This window comes from Periplaneta americana, chromosome 1 (genome assembly GCF_040183065.1).
Source record: "Periplaneta americana isolate PAMFEO1 chromosome 1, P.americana_PAMFEO1_priV1, whole genome shotgun sequence".
Classification (NCBI taxonomy): domain Eukaryota; kingdom Metazoa; phylum Arthropoda; class Insecta; order Blattodea; family Blattidae; genus Periplaneta; species Periplaneta americana.
The window spans coordinates 87,020,736-87,040,019 of NC_091117.1; the positions used below are offsets into that span (position 1 = coordinate 87,020,736).

Below are 19,284 nucleotides of genomic sequence, written 5' to 3' on the forward strand. Positions count from 1 at the left end.
ACTTCTGTAAGACAAAGTCGAGATAAGAAAACTCTGGTGGAACGATGTTTCAGGACAGATAAATTTATTACAGTATGTCACGCTAATGGAATATAGATTTAAAACACAAAATAGGTAATAACCTATTCTTATTAACACGTAACGATCAGGTTGTGGTGATCATGTGATTTTAAATATAGTTACAAGAAGCAAACTCATTTTCAATACACGTTCATTCATTCATAGTTTCCTGCCCAAGGGCAGGTTTTTACCTGCAAACCCAGCTTTCTCTAATCTTTCCTATTTTCTGCCTTCCTCTTTGTCTCCGTATATGATCCATATATCTTAATGTCGTCTGTCATCTGATCCTTCTTCTGCTCCGAACTATTCTCCCGTTCACCATTCCTTCCAGTGTATTCTTCAGTAGGCAGTTCCTTCTCAGCCAGTGACCCAACCAATTCCTTTTTCTCTTCCTGGTCATTTTCAGCATCATTATTTCTTCACTCACTCTTTCCAGCACAACTTCATTTCTTATTCTGTCTGTCCACTCCACACGTTCCATTCTTCTCCATATCCTCATTTCAAATGTCTCTATTCGCTTCTCTTCACTTCGTCGTAATGTCCAATGTTCCTGTCCCAGACAATGCCACACTCCACACAAAGCACTTCAATAGTCTCTTCCTTAGTTCCGTATTTTGATGTTGATACTTTTCAGTAGCCTTCTGCGCAGCTATACACGCTCTCAATTTTATACTAACCCTAAGATCATAATAAACAGATAGCAGCAAACTGTTCGTGACACGGCTAGTCCCTTGGACTCATAATGCTATATATATGCCTACCTGGTGTTGAGATTGTTGATGGCGTAGCAAGTCCCGAATTCAGATTCAAGTGGCAGGAAGTAGTCACAGCAATCAAATTCCACGCTGTTCCAAGCACAGAAATGAAATATTTGTGTGCAGTTAAGTCGATACTGAAATTAACCACAACAGATCTGTTATATACTGAGAAATGAAGTGGGCCCAGGTTCAATTCCCTATAATGAGAAGGGGGTGCATCTTGTACATCTGCCATTCATTTTTCTTGAGTTACGTTCTTGCGCCATGTTAATCACATGACCAAGGTGTCGGTGCTGATTTTAAATAAAATTTTAGAAAATATAAAAAATAAATGGAAATATCAACACATAGACTAACTAGCTTCAATGACCTGAGACAGATGGAGTCAGATATAATCAATAAATATAATTGAAATGCTCTCTTGAGACTTGAGAATTTAAGGGGAATTGAAACTTATGTAAGTTTATACATACAGTAGAGTCACGATTATCCAAGACTACTTCGGATAAGGAGAATCTTGGATTATACCGATGGTTACTGAAAACTATGTTTTGATTAGAAATTAGACAAACTATTTACTTAATAGAGTAAATACAGTACGTCCGCAAACTCACTCCGCAGCGAGGAGACGGCGATGTATATGCTAGAGGCGGCAGTAATGTTGGTAAGTGGGGTTCACCGCTACCGGCTGCAGTTATGTTGGAAGGTGGGATTCACTCCACTCGAAGGTCAACACTGAACACGTGTGAATGATTTTGCTGCCAACTGAACTTCTCGCTTGGAGATCGAGCGTCTCTTTCCGTGCGTAGTGAGTTTGCGGACACATTGCAGAATGAACAAATCAGGCTAATATGAACTCTAGACGTTTAAACATACTGTACGTTTATTTACAATTAATGACCTTTAGAGAACCCGAAGGTTCATTGCCGCCCTCACATAAGCCTGCCATCGTTCCCTATCCTGAGAAAGATAGATCCAGTCCCTACGATCATACTCCACCTCCATCAAATCCATTTTAATATTATCCTCCCAACTACGTCTTGGCCTTCCCAAAGGTCTTTTTCCCCTCGTCTCTCAACTAACACTCTATACATGTTTCTGGATTCACTCACACGTGCTACATGCCCTGCTTATCTCAAAGTCTGTATTTAATTGTATACATTTAAAAAAATCTACTAACACGAAATATCGTACAATATTTTCAGTACTTATTTTTTTTTTTTGGATCGGGCTCGGATAACACGAAACGTCGGTTAATCGAAACTAGAATAATCGAGACTCTACTGTACCCAGTGCTATAATAGGACCGGAACGTAGTTCCAGTAAAAATAATATTCGGGTTCCATAGTTCCAGTATAAATAATATAGGAAACGACTGATGAAGAAATTTGGGTGGTTGTGAAATAGCCGAATTTCAGTTTTTCTTTTTTTTTTTTCAACTATTTTTTTTCAACTATAGCACTGACTGTTACATCAGCTTCTTGTCTATGCGGATGACGTGAATATGTTAGGAGAAAATCCTCAAACGATTAGGGAAAATGCGGAAATTCTACTTGAAACAAGTAAAGAGATAGGTTTGGAAGTAAATCCCGAAAAAACTCGTGATCAGAATATTGTACGAAATGGAACTATAAAAGTTGGAGATTTATCCTTCGAAGAGGTGGAAAAATTCAAATATCTTGGAGCAACAGTAACAAATATAAATGATACTCGGGAGGAAATTAAACGCAGAATAAATATGGGAAATGCCTCTTATTATTCGGTTGAGAAGCTTTTGTCATCTAGTCTGCTGTCAAAAAATCTGAAAGTTAGAATTTATAAAACAGTTATATTACCGGTTGTTCTGTATGCCTGTGAAACTTGGACTCTCACTTTGAGAGAGGAACAGAGATTGAGGGTTTTTGAGAATAAGGTTCTTAGGAAAATATTTGGGGCTAAAAGGGATGAAGTTACAGGAGAATGGAGAAAGTACACAACGCAGAGCTGCACGCATTATATCCTTCACCTGACATAATTAGGAACATTAAATCCAGACGTTTGAGATGGCCAGGGCATGTAGCACGTATGGGCGAATCCAGAAATGCATATAAAGTGTTAGTTGGGAGGCCAGAGGGGAAAAGACCTTTGGGAAGGCCGAGACGTAGATGGGAGGATAATATTAAAATGGATTTGAGGGAGGTGGGATATGATGATAGAGACTGGATTAATTTTGCTCAGGATAGGGACCAATGGCGGGCTTATGTGAGGGCGGCAATGAACCTCCGGGTTCCTTAAAAGCCAGTAAGTAAGTATAGCACTGACTGTACCTCTATATTTTCTGTGAGTCAGCTACAGAATGAACTAAAATTAGGGTGACCAGACGTCCTCTTTTGTCCGGACATGTCCTCCTTTTTAGGCCTTGGCCGGGGTCAGGGCGGATTTTTTAAAAAATCAAGAAATGTCCTCTTTTTCGTAATTTGTATGCCTGATACAGTGGAACTCCACAAATAGACACTCACTTTCATATACTTCACGATACAAGGTAAGTCAACGCATCCTGCCCCGTGCTGCACAGGGCTAACCAGGTGAACCAGTGCAGTAGTGTGCAGATACTCGTACACGTTGGTAGCAAGGCAGGGAACAAAAAATGTGTACTTATGTTGAAGCAGAAGTTACAAATATTGGAACGGTAAAAAAAAAGGTGAATCAATCAGAGCCATCCCTCAAGAATTTGACATTTCTATCAGAACAGTGCATGGGATAAAACAAAATTCATCTATGCAAATCAATATTTCAGGTATAACTCCCAGGTTCGATACCCGGCCCCAGAACGATTTTTCCCTCGAAATTATTCAAAATTCATCTAATTACGAGGCATTCTGTAGTGATTATAAGAAGTTTTGTTATTATCAGTTGATTGTAGGATGAAATCACAGCTTATTTTGTGTAGTTTCCTCAATTTAATCAATAAGGATGATGTATGTTCTCTATTGAAGGGTATACACCATTTTAAAATAATTTAATACACTAACACAACTATTACATGAAATGCTAAATAAGTTTTTGTAGCTTTATTCTCTTCAGCTCTAATCAACAGTAACAACAATTCAGGTTGCCAGGCGACTATAGAAAATAATTATGTGAAAACAAATGAATGAGATGTATAAACCATTGAATGCTCTTTCATATTTAAGTATAAAAATATAGGGGTGCCATTTGAAATTTCAAAGTGGGGGTGGCTGGGGTGGGAGGTGAAATCTAAAATGCAATTAGGCCTGGTTTAAGACTTCCCCTTCAGTATCTAAATTTACGTGTTTTTTTGTTTAAATTGAATTCAATTTAAATAATTAGTTACTTAGAGTGGGATGTTTTGAAATGAAAGCCTTGTATGTAGATACATTTAGGGAGTTTTTCCTCCAGAAGTTTGTTTTATGTTTCAAATGTATACTTAATCACGAAGCTGTTTTGTTATAAATTTTGCATATACTACAATATACTGTATTATTTAAAAGTATGTACCGTACGTTAATTATTTATGTTTCGGTCCGCACGCCATAAAAACAATGTACAGCCCTTATGTTTACCAATGTCCATAGTACTCCGTAGAAAGACAGAATTCGTATCTCGTCTCGCACACGTACAATTGCTGTGTCTATTTGTGGAGTTCCACTGTATTTTGAAATTATCGGATTTGAAGCCTTTTTCAAGTAATTTTCCTCTAGGTGGCAGCAGCATCGACAGACTATACTCTTTGCTAACGATCATAACCCTCTTTGCATACAAAACAATATTAGGTTAAATTCGCATTTTGTGCGGTCTTTTTATGTATTTCGATAAAAATTATAATTCCCTTAGCTTGCATATGTAGGAGTAGTTAACTGTAAAATCATTTTATATTATTAAGTTTTATCATAACTATTTGTAATGAAATAGACAATGACATAATTTTAAGTATAATATAGGCCTAAGCCTAAATCTAAATAGTATAGCTCTGGCCTTCTATGCTCGAGGTTGCGGGTTCGATCCCGGCGCAGGTCGATGGGCATTAAAGTGTGTTTAAATGTGACAGGCTCATGTCAATAGATTTACTGGCATGTAAAAGAACTCCTGCGAGACAAAATTCCGGCACACCTGCGACGCTGATATAACCCTTGCAGTTGCGAGCGTCGTTAAATTAACCACAATTTTACAGAGAGGAGTGGCGTTTGGTTTCCAGAAGACGGCAACAGCTGTTATGACATCGGATTGTTAGATAAATTATTCTTCTTCTTATTATTGTTGTTGTTACTGTCATCATTTTCCTTGCAAGTATTAGCCCTTTTGGCCTGTTACGATCTCAAAGAAGAATTCTCCTTTACTATGCTGCATATCTTTACGTAGAACTACGTCTGGGTGTGATCACCTGTCGACAGGTGCATAGCTTTACTATGCTGCATATTATACTGGACTCACCTAACTGGCCCTGTGAAGAATCCAAAAGGAATGCATCAACACTGTTACTTACTCCAAAGCTACTTGAAACCACGCCCCTATTCGCCAGCTTCCGAACTGATAATGTCTACATTACAAGCTTCATAAAAACATTAACGAATCACTATACATGCATTAACCCCTGCGGTAGCTGAATGGTCAGACCTTTAGCCTGTCAACACCTCTTATAAGCTCCAGTACATTCCCACTTTCAGCTTCCTTTGTGATGTTATCTTCCGGTCAGGGTCGGTGAGGTGAGACCCATACTGTACACGCAGCATGTATAAAGACTCGAAGAATTATACCAGGCAGCGAAACTTAGTGCCCGATGAGAGAGAGGAAGGTATAAGGTATATAGTTTCAGATTAGCTCTCCTGGAGTCCCTTTACTGTGTACAACAGAACGCGGCGTGGGTCGTGCCCCGTTGAAGTACTGTGCCTTAGCTGTTCCTACGACGAAGCACCGCAGTCGCCTGCTGCTCACTTGCTTTGTGTTGCAGTCGACGAGTAACTTACATCATGGACTAGAGACCACAGAATTTCGCATTAATTTCTAAAAATAATTGTGATAAAATATTATATTTCGCGTTTTATCGCTAATTAGCTGTAAGATAATCTGTAGTAAGACCGATAAATCTCAGACCTCTATTGGCATTTATTAGGGCTATTACGTGAATAAAATAAAAGTATAAATAATATATCCCTAAAATTCGCTCACAAATTGTTAATAATTGTATATTTACGAATACTTAACATATTCAAGCATTCTAAAGTTGAGATACATTGAATATCGATTACTGCAATAAAGAAATTGGATGTTATTCAGTAATGCCAATTGCGAAAAGAGAAATGCAGGTTTAACAATGTTAATTACATGTACTCCACTTTTCTCTTATTATTATAACAGAATTACGTCTTCATTATCTGCTGAAATCATAATATAATTTAAACATGTTATAATATAATTACGAATAACCTGATTAATACATTAATTAAATGAAGAATTATTGAAAACACAGTTATCAAATCTGAATGAAGGAGTGTAATTTTTTTCAAATAGCCTACAATGGACATGGAATTAGAAGATGAAGATCTGGAAGTAGAATTTCACACATTATTTAGTACTTCGTCGTTACATTACACATTACATCGAGAACTAAGAACTATGTAATATTGTGTGGAAACAGTAATATAGCAATGCTTATGTATTCACTCTACAGCGAGACATGTTATGTTGTTAAATAGTGAAGCCATCTCTGTATAGATAATTAAAACACGTATTTTATTACGCCATACGGAAGGCAGTTTGATCAAAGACCTTGTATAGGTCTTTGTGTTTGATATTCGCTGATGTTACATAAATTTGAACATCTGACTTTCTATTAATTGTTTAATTTCATTCACGTAATACAGATTTTATAGGTTAGAATTAGGTTAGTTAACTATGGGCGCGGGACCATGTGTCAACTGTGCCTTATTTTGACCGTTACTCCGTGCTACAGAAAGGATTTTCCATAGATCGACAAACGCATTCTCGCTGTAGTGTGTAACGGGACTGAAGCTGCATCTACACAGTTCAATTTTCCATGCACGTATGCATGCAGTCTGCGAAGAATATTGAAATGATCAAGTTTAAAACGTACGTTCAATTAAGATGTATGAAGATTTTGTGTCTACATGGTGCGCCGTTTTGAACATCGTCTTCACTGCGTAAATATATTAATTAATATTAGCAATTATTAATCTTGGATTCATTGCTTGAATGCGTAAAGTTGAAAGAACAGTTTAACCGTGTATATGCATCTTAATGGATTCCTGCTCATCAATTTACAGGGAAACAGTTGGCGACACCGACTAAACAAAAGAATGACCACGCGGTAAATTGATAGCGATAAATCTAGCTGCAAAAATTATCGCGATGTTTGACTGTGATTGGTTGGAATTCAAAATTTCATTACACTTAATTGGTCGAAAAAGGAATGACGTCATATAAACGAAATAGTCGCAATAATTTCGTATAAATTGAAAAGGAATTTTTACGTTAAGAAATAACCCTATATTACGTACTAGGCGACGAAATAATTATAAAAAAGGTTTCATATATAAATTTATTTTACATAATTACTCAAATTAAATACAACTTTATAACACTGAAAAAAAACATTATTTGTATTATGTAACATCTGCTGTTTCTATTTGTGGAATGAAGGCTTGGCAGAAGCCACAATATTATTTTCTTTCATTCTGCGCCTACGGCCACTAACAATTAAATTATACGAGTGAGAAAAACCTTTCTGCGTCAACAGACGCACAAGGAACCTAGACACATTTTAACACAGCAGATGTAAATTCAGGGTAATTTAACATGAGAGCTCGTAATGCCTCAAATTTAACATTGGAAGTGTTGGATGATTGCTTCAAAACTATTTATTTCAAAGTAAGAAATGCTACGCTGCAATCAGTACTTTTTAAATCCTTGAAATAACTCTATGTTTTAATCCTTTCTGTGAGTGCATTAACATTATCAACATTCATCTGTACAATATTTGCTGGGTTGAATAATTCATTTAAATTTATAAAAAATGAATATCAATCATGTAAATAGTACTTTTCAATTTACTTAATCACCAGTTTACTGACATGCTTCAGTTATTCTTATATTCCAGTCTTTCAATCCAAACAGAAATAGTTAATTTGCCTATCGACTCTCCTACATTACCGGTACCAGAAATTACTATCGGGTCATCATTTTGTTTTTACTAACATTTCTAATATTAACCTGGTTATACCTTTGGATTAACGGTGGAGAACTGCAAACAATATGTTACCTCCTTCCACAACCGGAGTTTGATGATACTAGTGTAAAATACAAACAAATCACTTTACTAGGTACAGGAGGGAAGAAAAGTAATGCATCCATTTACGTAAACTAGGATCTATTACGATTTTCAGTTTGATAATTTTTGTTAGGTTTTTATTTACTCAAAATACAGTGCAGTATTAACAATAAATGTTTTTACTCACTAACTGAACTATCCAGGCGGACGTATTTATTATGCAATGTAGTCTATAATATACTGTCTACAATACATTAGCAAACAATTTGGAGAGTGCATTTCAATTGAAAAATAATCAAAATCTGGATATTTAAACGAATTGTTGAAAATGATGGCCGTTTAATTCTATACGGGCTTCAGTTCTTTTGTGTGCATATTATCGAAAACGTTTTTAGGCATATCTTCTGAAATTGAATGTATTGTTTCTGGAATTTAATTCTTTAATTCTTCTTTTGTTATAGGATGTTCAACAAACACAACTGTGTTACAGTAACCCAAAAGAAATACTGCAAAGCATCAGTCAACATTGGGGGCATAATCCTGGGCCTCTTGAAATAATAATTATATATCTACTCTTAACAGAGTACCTTACTTACATATTGTAATCACTTCACTTCTGCCCGATTCGCACAGATAAATTTACTCAGATTGCTGTCTACTGTCTGTCCAAGTAGTTATGTCGCAGGGTCGTGGAAAGGGGGAAATCACGTGAGAGTTACTTAACGAGGCCCTTTTATTTAAATTATTTTAAACAGTTGTATAATATTAGGTAGATGTCCAATTCCTGACAGCAAATGTTTTCAGAAAAAAACTGACAGCCCAGCCACTAGCTTTTACGAAGGGGCCAGCAGAAACGGGTGGGGGAAACAGGGAAGCGACGTAACCAAACGGATACAGTACCTGTGCGAAAATATGATTCAATACGCAAGTTACCTTGGGGTCGCAAGCACGGCATATCTATCGACGGAAGAAAACTGACCAATCTACGCTTCGCTGATGATGTGGTTCTGTTTGCCAGATCCAGGAAACGATTGGAAGAGATGCTGAACGAATTGTGTGAAGAAAGCATGCCAGTAGGCCTAAAAATCAACACCAGCAAAACCAAAGTACTGACAAATGACGCAGAAGGGCAGATGATCGTCAACAATGCGAACATCGAATTTGTCACGCAATACATTTACCTTGACCAGACTATATCATTTCAGAACAGCATGGATAAAGAAATTGATAGACGAATAGCATCGGCATGGAGAAAGTTTTGGAGTCTGTCCTTCATCCTAATGGACAAGAGCCAGAAATTGCAGAACAAGAGGCAGATCTTCAACAGCTGCATTGCACCTGTATGGGGCGCAATCCTGGTCAATCACCAAGAAACAGGCATTAAAATTAGGAAGATGCCAAAGAAGAATGGAAAGGAAAATACTCCGAATAAGCCTGAAGGACAGAATCAGAAACGAAGAAGTACGGCGACGAAGCGGCGTAGAGGACGTGGTTACACTCGCTAATAGGACGAAATGGCGCTGGGGAGGACACGTGGTACGAATGCAACCTACCAGATCGGCACACAGGGCGACACTGTGGGATCCAAGAATTGGCTGGAGAAACCGTGGACGACCGAGAACCAGATGGGGGGACGAGTTCAAGTTGCAGTTAGGAGGACTGTGGACCAGAATAGGACGCCAAAGAACACGGTGGAAGGACGCAGTCAACCAACTTTGAGCGGGAGCAACACCAGTGCTAGTGAAATTGTGATGTAAATAGACCATTAGGTCGGCTCTTCTGATGGCCAAGACTTGAGCCATCCCTCCCCAAGCAGGAGGCCTTGCCCCACTGGGGATTTACGGCTTTATTATTATTATTATTATTATTATTATTATTATATTATTATTATTATTAATGAATGTACTTCATTCACTGGAAAATACGACTATATTTCTGGAACGTACTATACTCACTCAATACTCTATTCTATGACCGTAAGGCGACTTTGACTGCATATGCGGCCTTGGGTGGAAGTTCACTAGTAGAAGGGGTGGGAGTGAAGTACATTAAAAAACTCAGGTATAATAAAAATTGAAGTAACAATAAAATGATGTCCCTATATATTCATTATACACTTCAGGTAATTATGCGAAAATTTTTGGCTTCTATCTACCCCTCTCCGCTGCTACTCACGCGCAATTAAATAAACCTGTACCTACAGTTACGCAAAAGCAAACCTGTTTCACCGGGCTCTAAGCTTCGCTGCCTGATTATAACTTTACTACACAGAATGTACTCTTGCTTAATAAACTGAGACAGTCTTTGTAACACAGATTAGAAGTCGGCGAGGCAGACGTATTCCTTCACTCATCCATGCAAAAGTAACATGCGCACATGCAAGTGGCAAACATGACAAAGGCAATAGTACAACCTAATGTCGTTTTGGTTGTGTCTGCATCAATATGAGTAACTATGTGAACGAAGAAAAGATACTGATGCATATTATTTTCAAATGGCTGTTTTTCGGGAACCATTGAGAATAAGGCATACCCTAGGTTTATAGGTCTATTTTATTTTTCCTTTATATTCGCCGATATTATCACCCCTCAACATAGGCACTCCCTCTATATCATTATGTTGAGAAACCGTAATATATCTATATTATTCGTAGTTGTCCTTTCAATACATTAACACAACTCACCAGTTTAACAACCTCACTGTAGTTACCCGTCGGACATTTGTTAGTTTCGTCGTAAACATCGTCTTCGAAACAATTTGTGCGCATGTAATACGGTGAACCTCGAAAGAAGGCAAGCTCTCGATACACATCTATCAGGGAATATGCTCGTTCTTGCATGTCTTCGTCCTCTGCATTCGCGAAGAATTGAGGCAAATGTCTGGAAAAATTCGGGATGAAATTATCTTCTAAATGTGCAGTCTACAAAAGTAGAAATTTCGAGTATTATTTTACATCAATACAGACAGATTACTTCCTTTCTGTACTCACTTGTCAGTATGTACGAAGTCTTCCGTTAGAAACGCGACTGGTCCCCGTAGCCCCGAACGGCATGCATGTTATAGCACGGCTCTTTCAGCGGTAACTAGAGTTCAGTCGTGTTCCTAACGGAAAACAGTGTGTGTGTGTGTGTGTGTGTGTGTGTTTTTAACCAGCATGCTCCACTGCTTTTCAGTGCAATACTACATGCTATAACAGGCCTGCAGAACTGTAGCTCCTGAGAGCACAGCTATACTCCCCTTTCTTACCCCACCCACCTTTTCTACCAGCGCGGTCATGACGTTCTAGTTACGCTCGGCTGCATTAACATTCATTCGCGGCGGCAGGTATACAATACGCTATCAAGAATTTACAAATGAACAGATAATAAAATCCTTAGAAACATACCTTTAGAAAGTAAGAGAAAAATGAATGAGGGAAATAAATAAATTAAAAGACAAGTAAAATAAATTTTAAAATGTATGTGTGTTAATAATGTAAGAAGGTCTACCTATGTGTATCGTCCTATTACTAGTAAAGCCGATTAAATCCACTTTTTATGTAAAATAAGTTAAGGACAGTCCCTGACATGTCTTTCCGTGCTCTGTATTCTACTAAAATGAAATAAGTCCGAAATGTTGCTTGCAGGCAACAAACCAATTACTTTATTTGAAGAATTTATTTTGATTTTTCGTGCATTAATAAAGTTTTAATTCCTGTTTTTACAAAACTTGTATTACTGGTCTTAACTGGTTTTACTAATAATAGGACGATAAATAAATTGTACGTTGATAAGTAAGTGATAGCTATATGACCGGATGTCAATACTGTTATTCAACATTGTAACGCATTCCAGCCAAATATATATATATATATATATATATATATATATATATATAAAATAAATAAATAAGTAAATACATAAGTAAATAAGTAAGAAAGTAAGAAATTAAGTAAATAAATAAGTAAAGAAGTAAATGAATACATAAGTAAATAAATAAATATATAAATAAGTAATTAAGTAAATAAGTAGGCCTAAATAAGTAAGTAAACAAACAAATAATACGGGTACTGCAGTTTAAAGAGAACTGGAACATGGCAAAATCTAAACCCATGAAGGAATACTACTTCCAAAGGAAATAGTAATATGATTATTTTGTTGTTGAAGACGAAAGAATCGCTTGTTTACTGTGTCCCATCCAATTTATTTCCACTCGTCATTTCAATATTAAACTACATTTCAACAAAGACCATATTAAGAATTATGGAATGCACAAACTTTAGGATAAGTTCATTTTTACGAACTGTATATTGATTATTTATTTATATACTGTAAAATTAAGGACGTCACTCGTTGTGTTCATTTTTAATTGAAATTAATATTGAATTTCAAGATTCATTACTTAAATGCTATAAATTTATGTTTCCGTAGGTGATGATAGGAGAAAAGTTTTCGAAAATCTAAAACAGGTTAGGTGCAAAGAAATCTCAAAGGGTGCTATTCACAGACATTTCGCTAGCCCGCGCTACGAGCGTGCTAAACAGGATTCATATCATATATCATATCATATCATATCATATCATATCATATCATATCATATCATATCATATCATATCTCATATCATATTATATCATATATCATATCATATCGTATCGTATCGTATCGTATCATATCATATCATATCATATCATATCATATCATATCATATCATATCATATCATATCATATCATATCATATCATATCATATCATATCATATCATATCATATATCATATCATATATCATATCATATCATATCATATCATATCATATCATATATCATATCATATATCATATCATATATCATATCATATATCATATCATATCATATCATATCATATCGTATCGTATCGTATCGTATCATATCATATCATATCATATCATATCATATCATATCATATATCATATCATATCATATATCATATCACATCATATCATATCGCTAACACTGGTTTATGAATACGAAAAACGTTAGTTCGCTGATCATCCACCCAAAGCCCGCGCTAAGAATGTCTATGAATAGGGCCCAACGAAACTACCGACAGAAAATCTAGCATAATTGTAAAACTTGAAACGAGATAACGCATTATAAAAACAATGAATTTAGTACAATGCTTTTTGAAAATTACATGCCATCACTGATGGACCTTTGACGACAAGAGAAGGTAAATAACTCTACGCGGAAGTCGATCATCCCCAATAGAAGTGGAGTGAGGCTGACATCATATTTCCCCTTCTTACGTGTTCTGCAGGCTTGTGCTATAATTTTCAATTTACATTTTTATTTGCCTCTTACAATATTATTGTCAATGTATACTATTATTTCCAGTACAATATTGATTTACAATTATTTATCAAAATCTATTGATTTTATGAATGACAGAAAGTTATTGAAGTGTTTATTTAAAAGATTCTCGTTAGTCACTGGCCAGTTTCCTCTGGATTTTTGAATGCCCTTTTTCAGAACTTCTTCTGTTTCTCGATGTGTTAACATAAGAAAATTATATGGTTGATGGTCTGGCTTCTTAACATATGTATGTCGGATTGTCGCTTATTCCAAACCGATATGTGTGTGTGTGTTATTTTGTATTTGTGTTTGAGTGAGTGAGTGAGTGAGTGAGTGAGTGAGTGAGTGAGTGAGTGAGTGAGTGAGTGAGTGAGTGAGTGAGTGAGTGAGTGAGTGAGTGAGTGAGTGAGTGAGTGAGTGAGTGTGTATTTTTGTAATTTTAAATACTATTATAGTCACAATCATGCCATAGTATGAAAGAAAAATTCATTAATATGTCACATCAACGGACGTATATATGTCATCCAACATCGTAAGATGAAGATTACATGTGTATTTTTTATTTTAGATGGTTATTTTACGACGCTGTATCAACTACTAGGTTATTTAGCATCGATAAAATTGGTGATAGCGAGATGGTATTTTGCGAGATGAGGCCGAAGATTCGCCATAGATTACCTGGCATTCACCTTATGGTTGGGGAAAACCTCGGAAAAAACCCAACCAGGTAACCAGCCCAAGCGGGGATCGAACCCGCGCTCGAGCGTAACTTCAGACCGGCAGGCAAGCGTCTTAACCGACTGATCCACGCCGGTGGCTGTGTATGTATGTATGTATGTATGTATGTATGTATGTATGTATGTATGTATGTATGTGTGTGTATGTATGTATGTATGTGTGTGTATGTATGTATGTATTTTTTTAATAATATTTTTTTAAAGCATGCCCCATTACATAATTTTAGTAATACTACATGCATTATACAGGGACATCATTTTATTTTTACTTCAATTTTTATTGTACCTGAGTTTTTAATGTACTTCACTCCCACCCCTTCTACTAATGAAGTTCAACCGTCTTCCACACAGATCCAAGACCGCATATACAGTCATAGTAGCCTTACCGTCACAGTACGTTCCAAAAATATGTTCGCGTTTTCCAATGACGAAAGAGCTTTCAATATTGTATCATTTTCGCAAAGGTACTGTCGTCCATTTGCCTACGTCGCATTCCGGTTTTCCCCACCAGCTTCTATTCGCCTCTCGGTAAAGGCTAGTGGCTGGGCTGTCTTAGCTCTTTTCTGAGAACATTAATTTCTGTTAGGAATTGGACATATACGTAATATTATACCCATACAACTGTTTAAAATAACTAAAATCAAAGGGCCTCGTTAAGTAATTAACTATCACGTGATTTCCCTCCTTTCTACAATCCTGCGACATAATCACTTGGACGGACAGTAGATAGAATGTCTGAGTAATTTTATCTTTTCGGATCGAGCAGAAGTGAAGATTGAATTTACAGTACGTAAGGTACTCTTTTACAGAGTAGGTACAGAATTATTTCAACATGAGTTACTAGTACGAAGGACGAAACTGGTAATTGGAATTACATACATTAATCGAAATGAACCGCCACCATTTTGAAAAAGTGTTTAAATATCCATATTATGATTATAGTTACTAGTACGAAGGACGAAACTGGTAATTGGAATTACATACATTAATCGAAATGAACCGTCACCATTTTGAAAAATGTGTTTAAATATCCATATTATGATTATTTTTCAATTTAACTTCATTCTCTTTAGTGTACGCTAATGTGCTGTAGACACTCTAATATACACTGCATAACGAATACGTCCGTATGGACAGCTCAGTTCATGAGTAAAAACACTCATTGTTAATACTGTGCTGTATTCTGATTGAACAAAAACCTAATTAAAATTATCAAACTCAAAAGCTTGATATTTCATAGTTTATGGATGAATTACTTTTCTTCCCTCCTATACCTAGTAAAGTGATTTGTTTGTATATTACGCCATCGAACTCCAGTCATGGAAGGGGTTAGCAATCGTTGATTCAAAGATATAGGCAGGTTAATATCAGAAATGTTAGTAAAAATAAAATGATGTCCCTATACATATACATATCTATGCATTTACACACTAGTAGTATATACATGGGTTTCTGACAAATATTGTTCTGATGACTTAGGTGTTTAGTTCACTGTGTTAGATTTGAAGTATCTGTTTTTAGAGTTTTCCAAAATCTATTGAATTGATAAAATGGATAAAAGGTTTCAAATAACATGTATGTATGTATGTATTTTTTATTTTATTGCGTTATTTTACGACGCTGTATCAACATCTAGGTTATTTAGCGTCTGAATGATATGAAGGTGATAATGCCGGTGAAATGAGTCCGGGGTCCAGCACCGAAAGTTACCCAGCATTTGCTCGTATTGGGTTGAGGGAAAACCCCGGAAAAACCTCAACCAGGTAACTTGCCCCGACCGGGATTCGAACCCGGGCCACCTGGTTTCGCAGCCAGACGCGCTGACCGTTACTCCACAGGTGTGGACTGTATGTATGTATGTATGTATGTATGTATGTATGTATGTAAGTATGACACAACACTGGACGTTACAACTGACAGAGAATATATATCTCTGTGGCCAGGAGGAAAAAGGTCTTAAGTCAAGTGTTTGTAAAAATGAAATTCTTATATATTCTGGAAGCGGAAACAATTCTCTACACTCTAGTAAAACGGTTAAAGTCAAATAAGACTCCTGACTGGATTTATAGAGCGTTATCAAATGTCCTAAGTACATTTTGAATCGAGCACACACAAAATAAAGGACTTAAGAATAGTTAATATTTTATTCCTTACAAACCAACATATGTTTACTTTCATGCTTCCCAATTAAAAAGGTCTAACTTGTATTTTAGCCATTTTATCACATACTAATGCCCTTTCCTTTTAAAACTTTAAGCACCAGGGTAAACATCCTATAATTGTTTAAGACACATTTTGCATTCCTAATAGTTTACATTTCTCATTTGTTTTGACATGAAAAAGTATTATGTTTAAATAGTCCTTTCTACTCAGTTTTCGTTCTAGTCTTAAAAGGGCTTAAGTGTGGCTATTTCTGTAAATAATCAAGAAAATTGTTAAATAGCAACATTACCTATTTTGGAAGAAATATAAACAAATAATATCCAGGAAAAACTTCTTAATTTAAAAAAAACTCTGTAATTGACACTAGTTTCAATCTTTCTACTGCTCTCCTCAAAAGTATAAAATTTTTACTTAAGACCTTTTTCCTCTTGCCCACACATCTATACCCCAGCCATGGCTTGTATACGATGTTACAACTTTGTAGGCTACATTAACTCTCGCTCAGACAGTGAACATTTTAAAATATTTTTTTACTTGGTTATTTAACGAAGCTGTATCATCTACGAGATTACTTAGTGTCGATGGAATTAGTTATAGCAAGATAATATTTAACAAGATATTAACTGACATGCGCCTTACGGTTGGGGAAAACATAGGAAAAAACCAACCAGATAATCAGCCAAACGAGAATCGACGCCTTAGCGCAACTCCGAATCGGCAGCCGACTGAGCTACGCCGATGGCTTTAATATTTGTTGTACTTCAGCCGATCTATGCAGCACTAACATTATTATTGCTAAAACAAAGATGTCCGTCTGCATGTTTCCAACTCTTCTCTGGGAAAACCTTTGGCATGTTAGTATCAGGATACTCTCCATGATCTTCTTGCATACCAATACAAATGTAATTTTAAATTTTCAAGTTGGTATCGATTACACATGTTCTAAGCCAGTATAAGCTAGTCTCATATTTATTTTTGAACCTGTAAAAGCTTGGTTAAATTTCTTGTCATTTTTAGGGTAATATGAAGAAGGTTACAGAAGCCTACGTTGTTACCATATTTTTAGTGCAATATCATAATGTAATGAAATACTCATAGACACTTACATGCGCATAACACCTTCGATGTAGTCGTCATTATCATTTTCGCATATAATTACGGAAGGAAATTTCGTGTTCCATTGAAGGTATGTAGTTTCGACGCCAAAATTAATTGGATTATTTTGAAAGGCGATCCAAGAAGATCGGATTAAGTATGCGGATCCGTACCAGGATAACAGAACACAAACCGCCCAAAATAATCTGAAAAAGAAAGAAAACATTATACTTGTGTACATTAAATGCTTATTTGAAATCCAATGCCGTCATCGTCATCTCTTTGCTCAAAATGAGGGCGAAAGAAATTATGTATTATTTAAAAGAAGTTTTTCGCGTTGGGGCACCCTGTTTATATGCATATCGGGACTACCAGTAGGTTTTAAATACAATAAGGAAAATATTTTTATGTACTGTATACAGAGTTCATCCTAAACTAAGTACACTTAACACATATAGATTTAGGAAACAAAACAGATTAATTGTTAAATTGCTTTCTCTTTTCTTAAGCTAACTGAGTTTAAAATTGAAGTTTAATACACATGCACTTTTGCAGTTTCTACAGGGACATCATTTTATTTTTACTTCTATTTTTATTGTACCTGATTTTTTTAATGTACTTCACTCCCACCCCTTCTACTAGTGAACTTCCACCCATCTTCCGCACAGAACCAAGGCCGCACATGCAAAGTCGTCTTACGGTCATAGTAAACAGTACTGAATGATTAGTATAGTACGTTCCAGAAATATGGTCGCGTTTTCCAGTGAAAAAACGTATTCATTATTTAATCATATTTTCATACAGGTGCTGTGCGTCCTTTTGGTTACGTCACATCCCGATTTTCCTCACCCGCTTCTGCTGGGCTGTCCTAGCCCTGTTTTAAAAATATTTTCTGTTAAGAATTGAACTTCTAAATAATATTATACAACTGTTTAAAATAACTTACATAAAAGGGTCTCGTCAAGTAATTAACTGTCACGTCATTTCCCCCTTTCTACGACCCTGCGACATAACCATTTGGACGGACAGCAGATAGCATGTCTGAGTAAAATTATCTGTGCGGATCGGGCAGAAGTGAAGACTAAAGTTACAGTACCTAAGGTACTCTGTTATAGAGTACATACAGAATTATTACAACATGAGTTAGTAGTATGAAGGACGAAACCGTAAATTGGAATTAGGTACAATAGGCTATAGTGTGATAATATGCACAAAAGAACTGGAGCGTCTATCGAAATGAACAGCCATCATTTTCAACAATTTGTTTAAATATCCAGATTTTGATTATTTTTAAATTTTATTGCACTCTCTATACTGCATGCCAATGTACTACAAGACAGTATAATATACATTGCATAATGAATACATCCGTATGGATAGCTCAATTCGTGAGTAAAAACACGTATTGTTAATACTGTATTGTATTTTTATTAAATAAAAACCTAACGAAAATTATAAAACTCAAAAACGTAATATTTCCAAGTTTAGGTACGTAATTGGATGCACTAATTTTCTTCCCTCCTATATCTAGTAAAGTGATTTGTCTGTGTTTTACACCAGTATCATCAAACTCCTGTAGTGGAAGGGGGTAATAAACAGTATTTCCGGTTCTCAGCCGTTAATCCAAAGGTATAGTCAGATTAATATTAGAAATGTTAGTAAAAACAAAATGATGTCCCTGTATATTTGTATATATAGTCCGCCGAGTTAGGTCTATGGTAGCGCGTCTGCCTCCGAACTAGCCGGCCCCAGGTTCGATTCATGTAAAATTTCTACTTCGGGACTAGGAGAGATGGCGGTGCGCAACTTCTAGTCACTAGATTGTGCACCAATATGCCTGGGTTAAATCCCAAATCTCTCCGCAGTGTATATGAAGATAAG

General features: G+C 36.1%; 1 protein-coding gene across 1 annotated transcript in view; it reads right to left on the bottom strand.

The window, feature by feature from the left end:
- LOC138697990 (sodium channel protein Nach-like) overlaps positions 1 to 17,597 on the bottom strand; it is a 72,896-nt gene extending 55,299 nt beyond the window's left edge. Inside the window, exons 1-3 of the mRNA XM_069823635.1 lie at positions 17,415 to 17,597; positions 10,787 to 10,982; positions 822 to 952 (exon numbers count right to left, since the gene is read on the bottom strand). Coding sequence (XP_069679736.1) covers positions 822 to 952; positions 10,787 to 10,982; positions 17,415 to 17,422 — 335 coding nt within the window. The 5' untranslated portion in view covers positions 17,423 to 17,597. The remainder of the gene's footprint in view (positions 1 to 821; positions 953 to 10,786; positions 10,983 to 17,414) is intronic.
- Between the last annotated feature and the right edge of the window lie 1,687 nt (positions 17,598 to 19,284).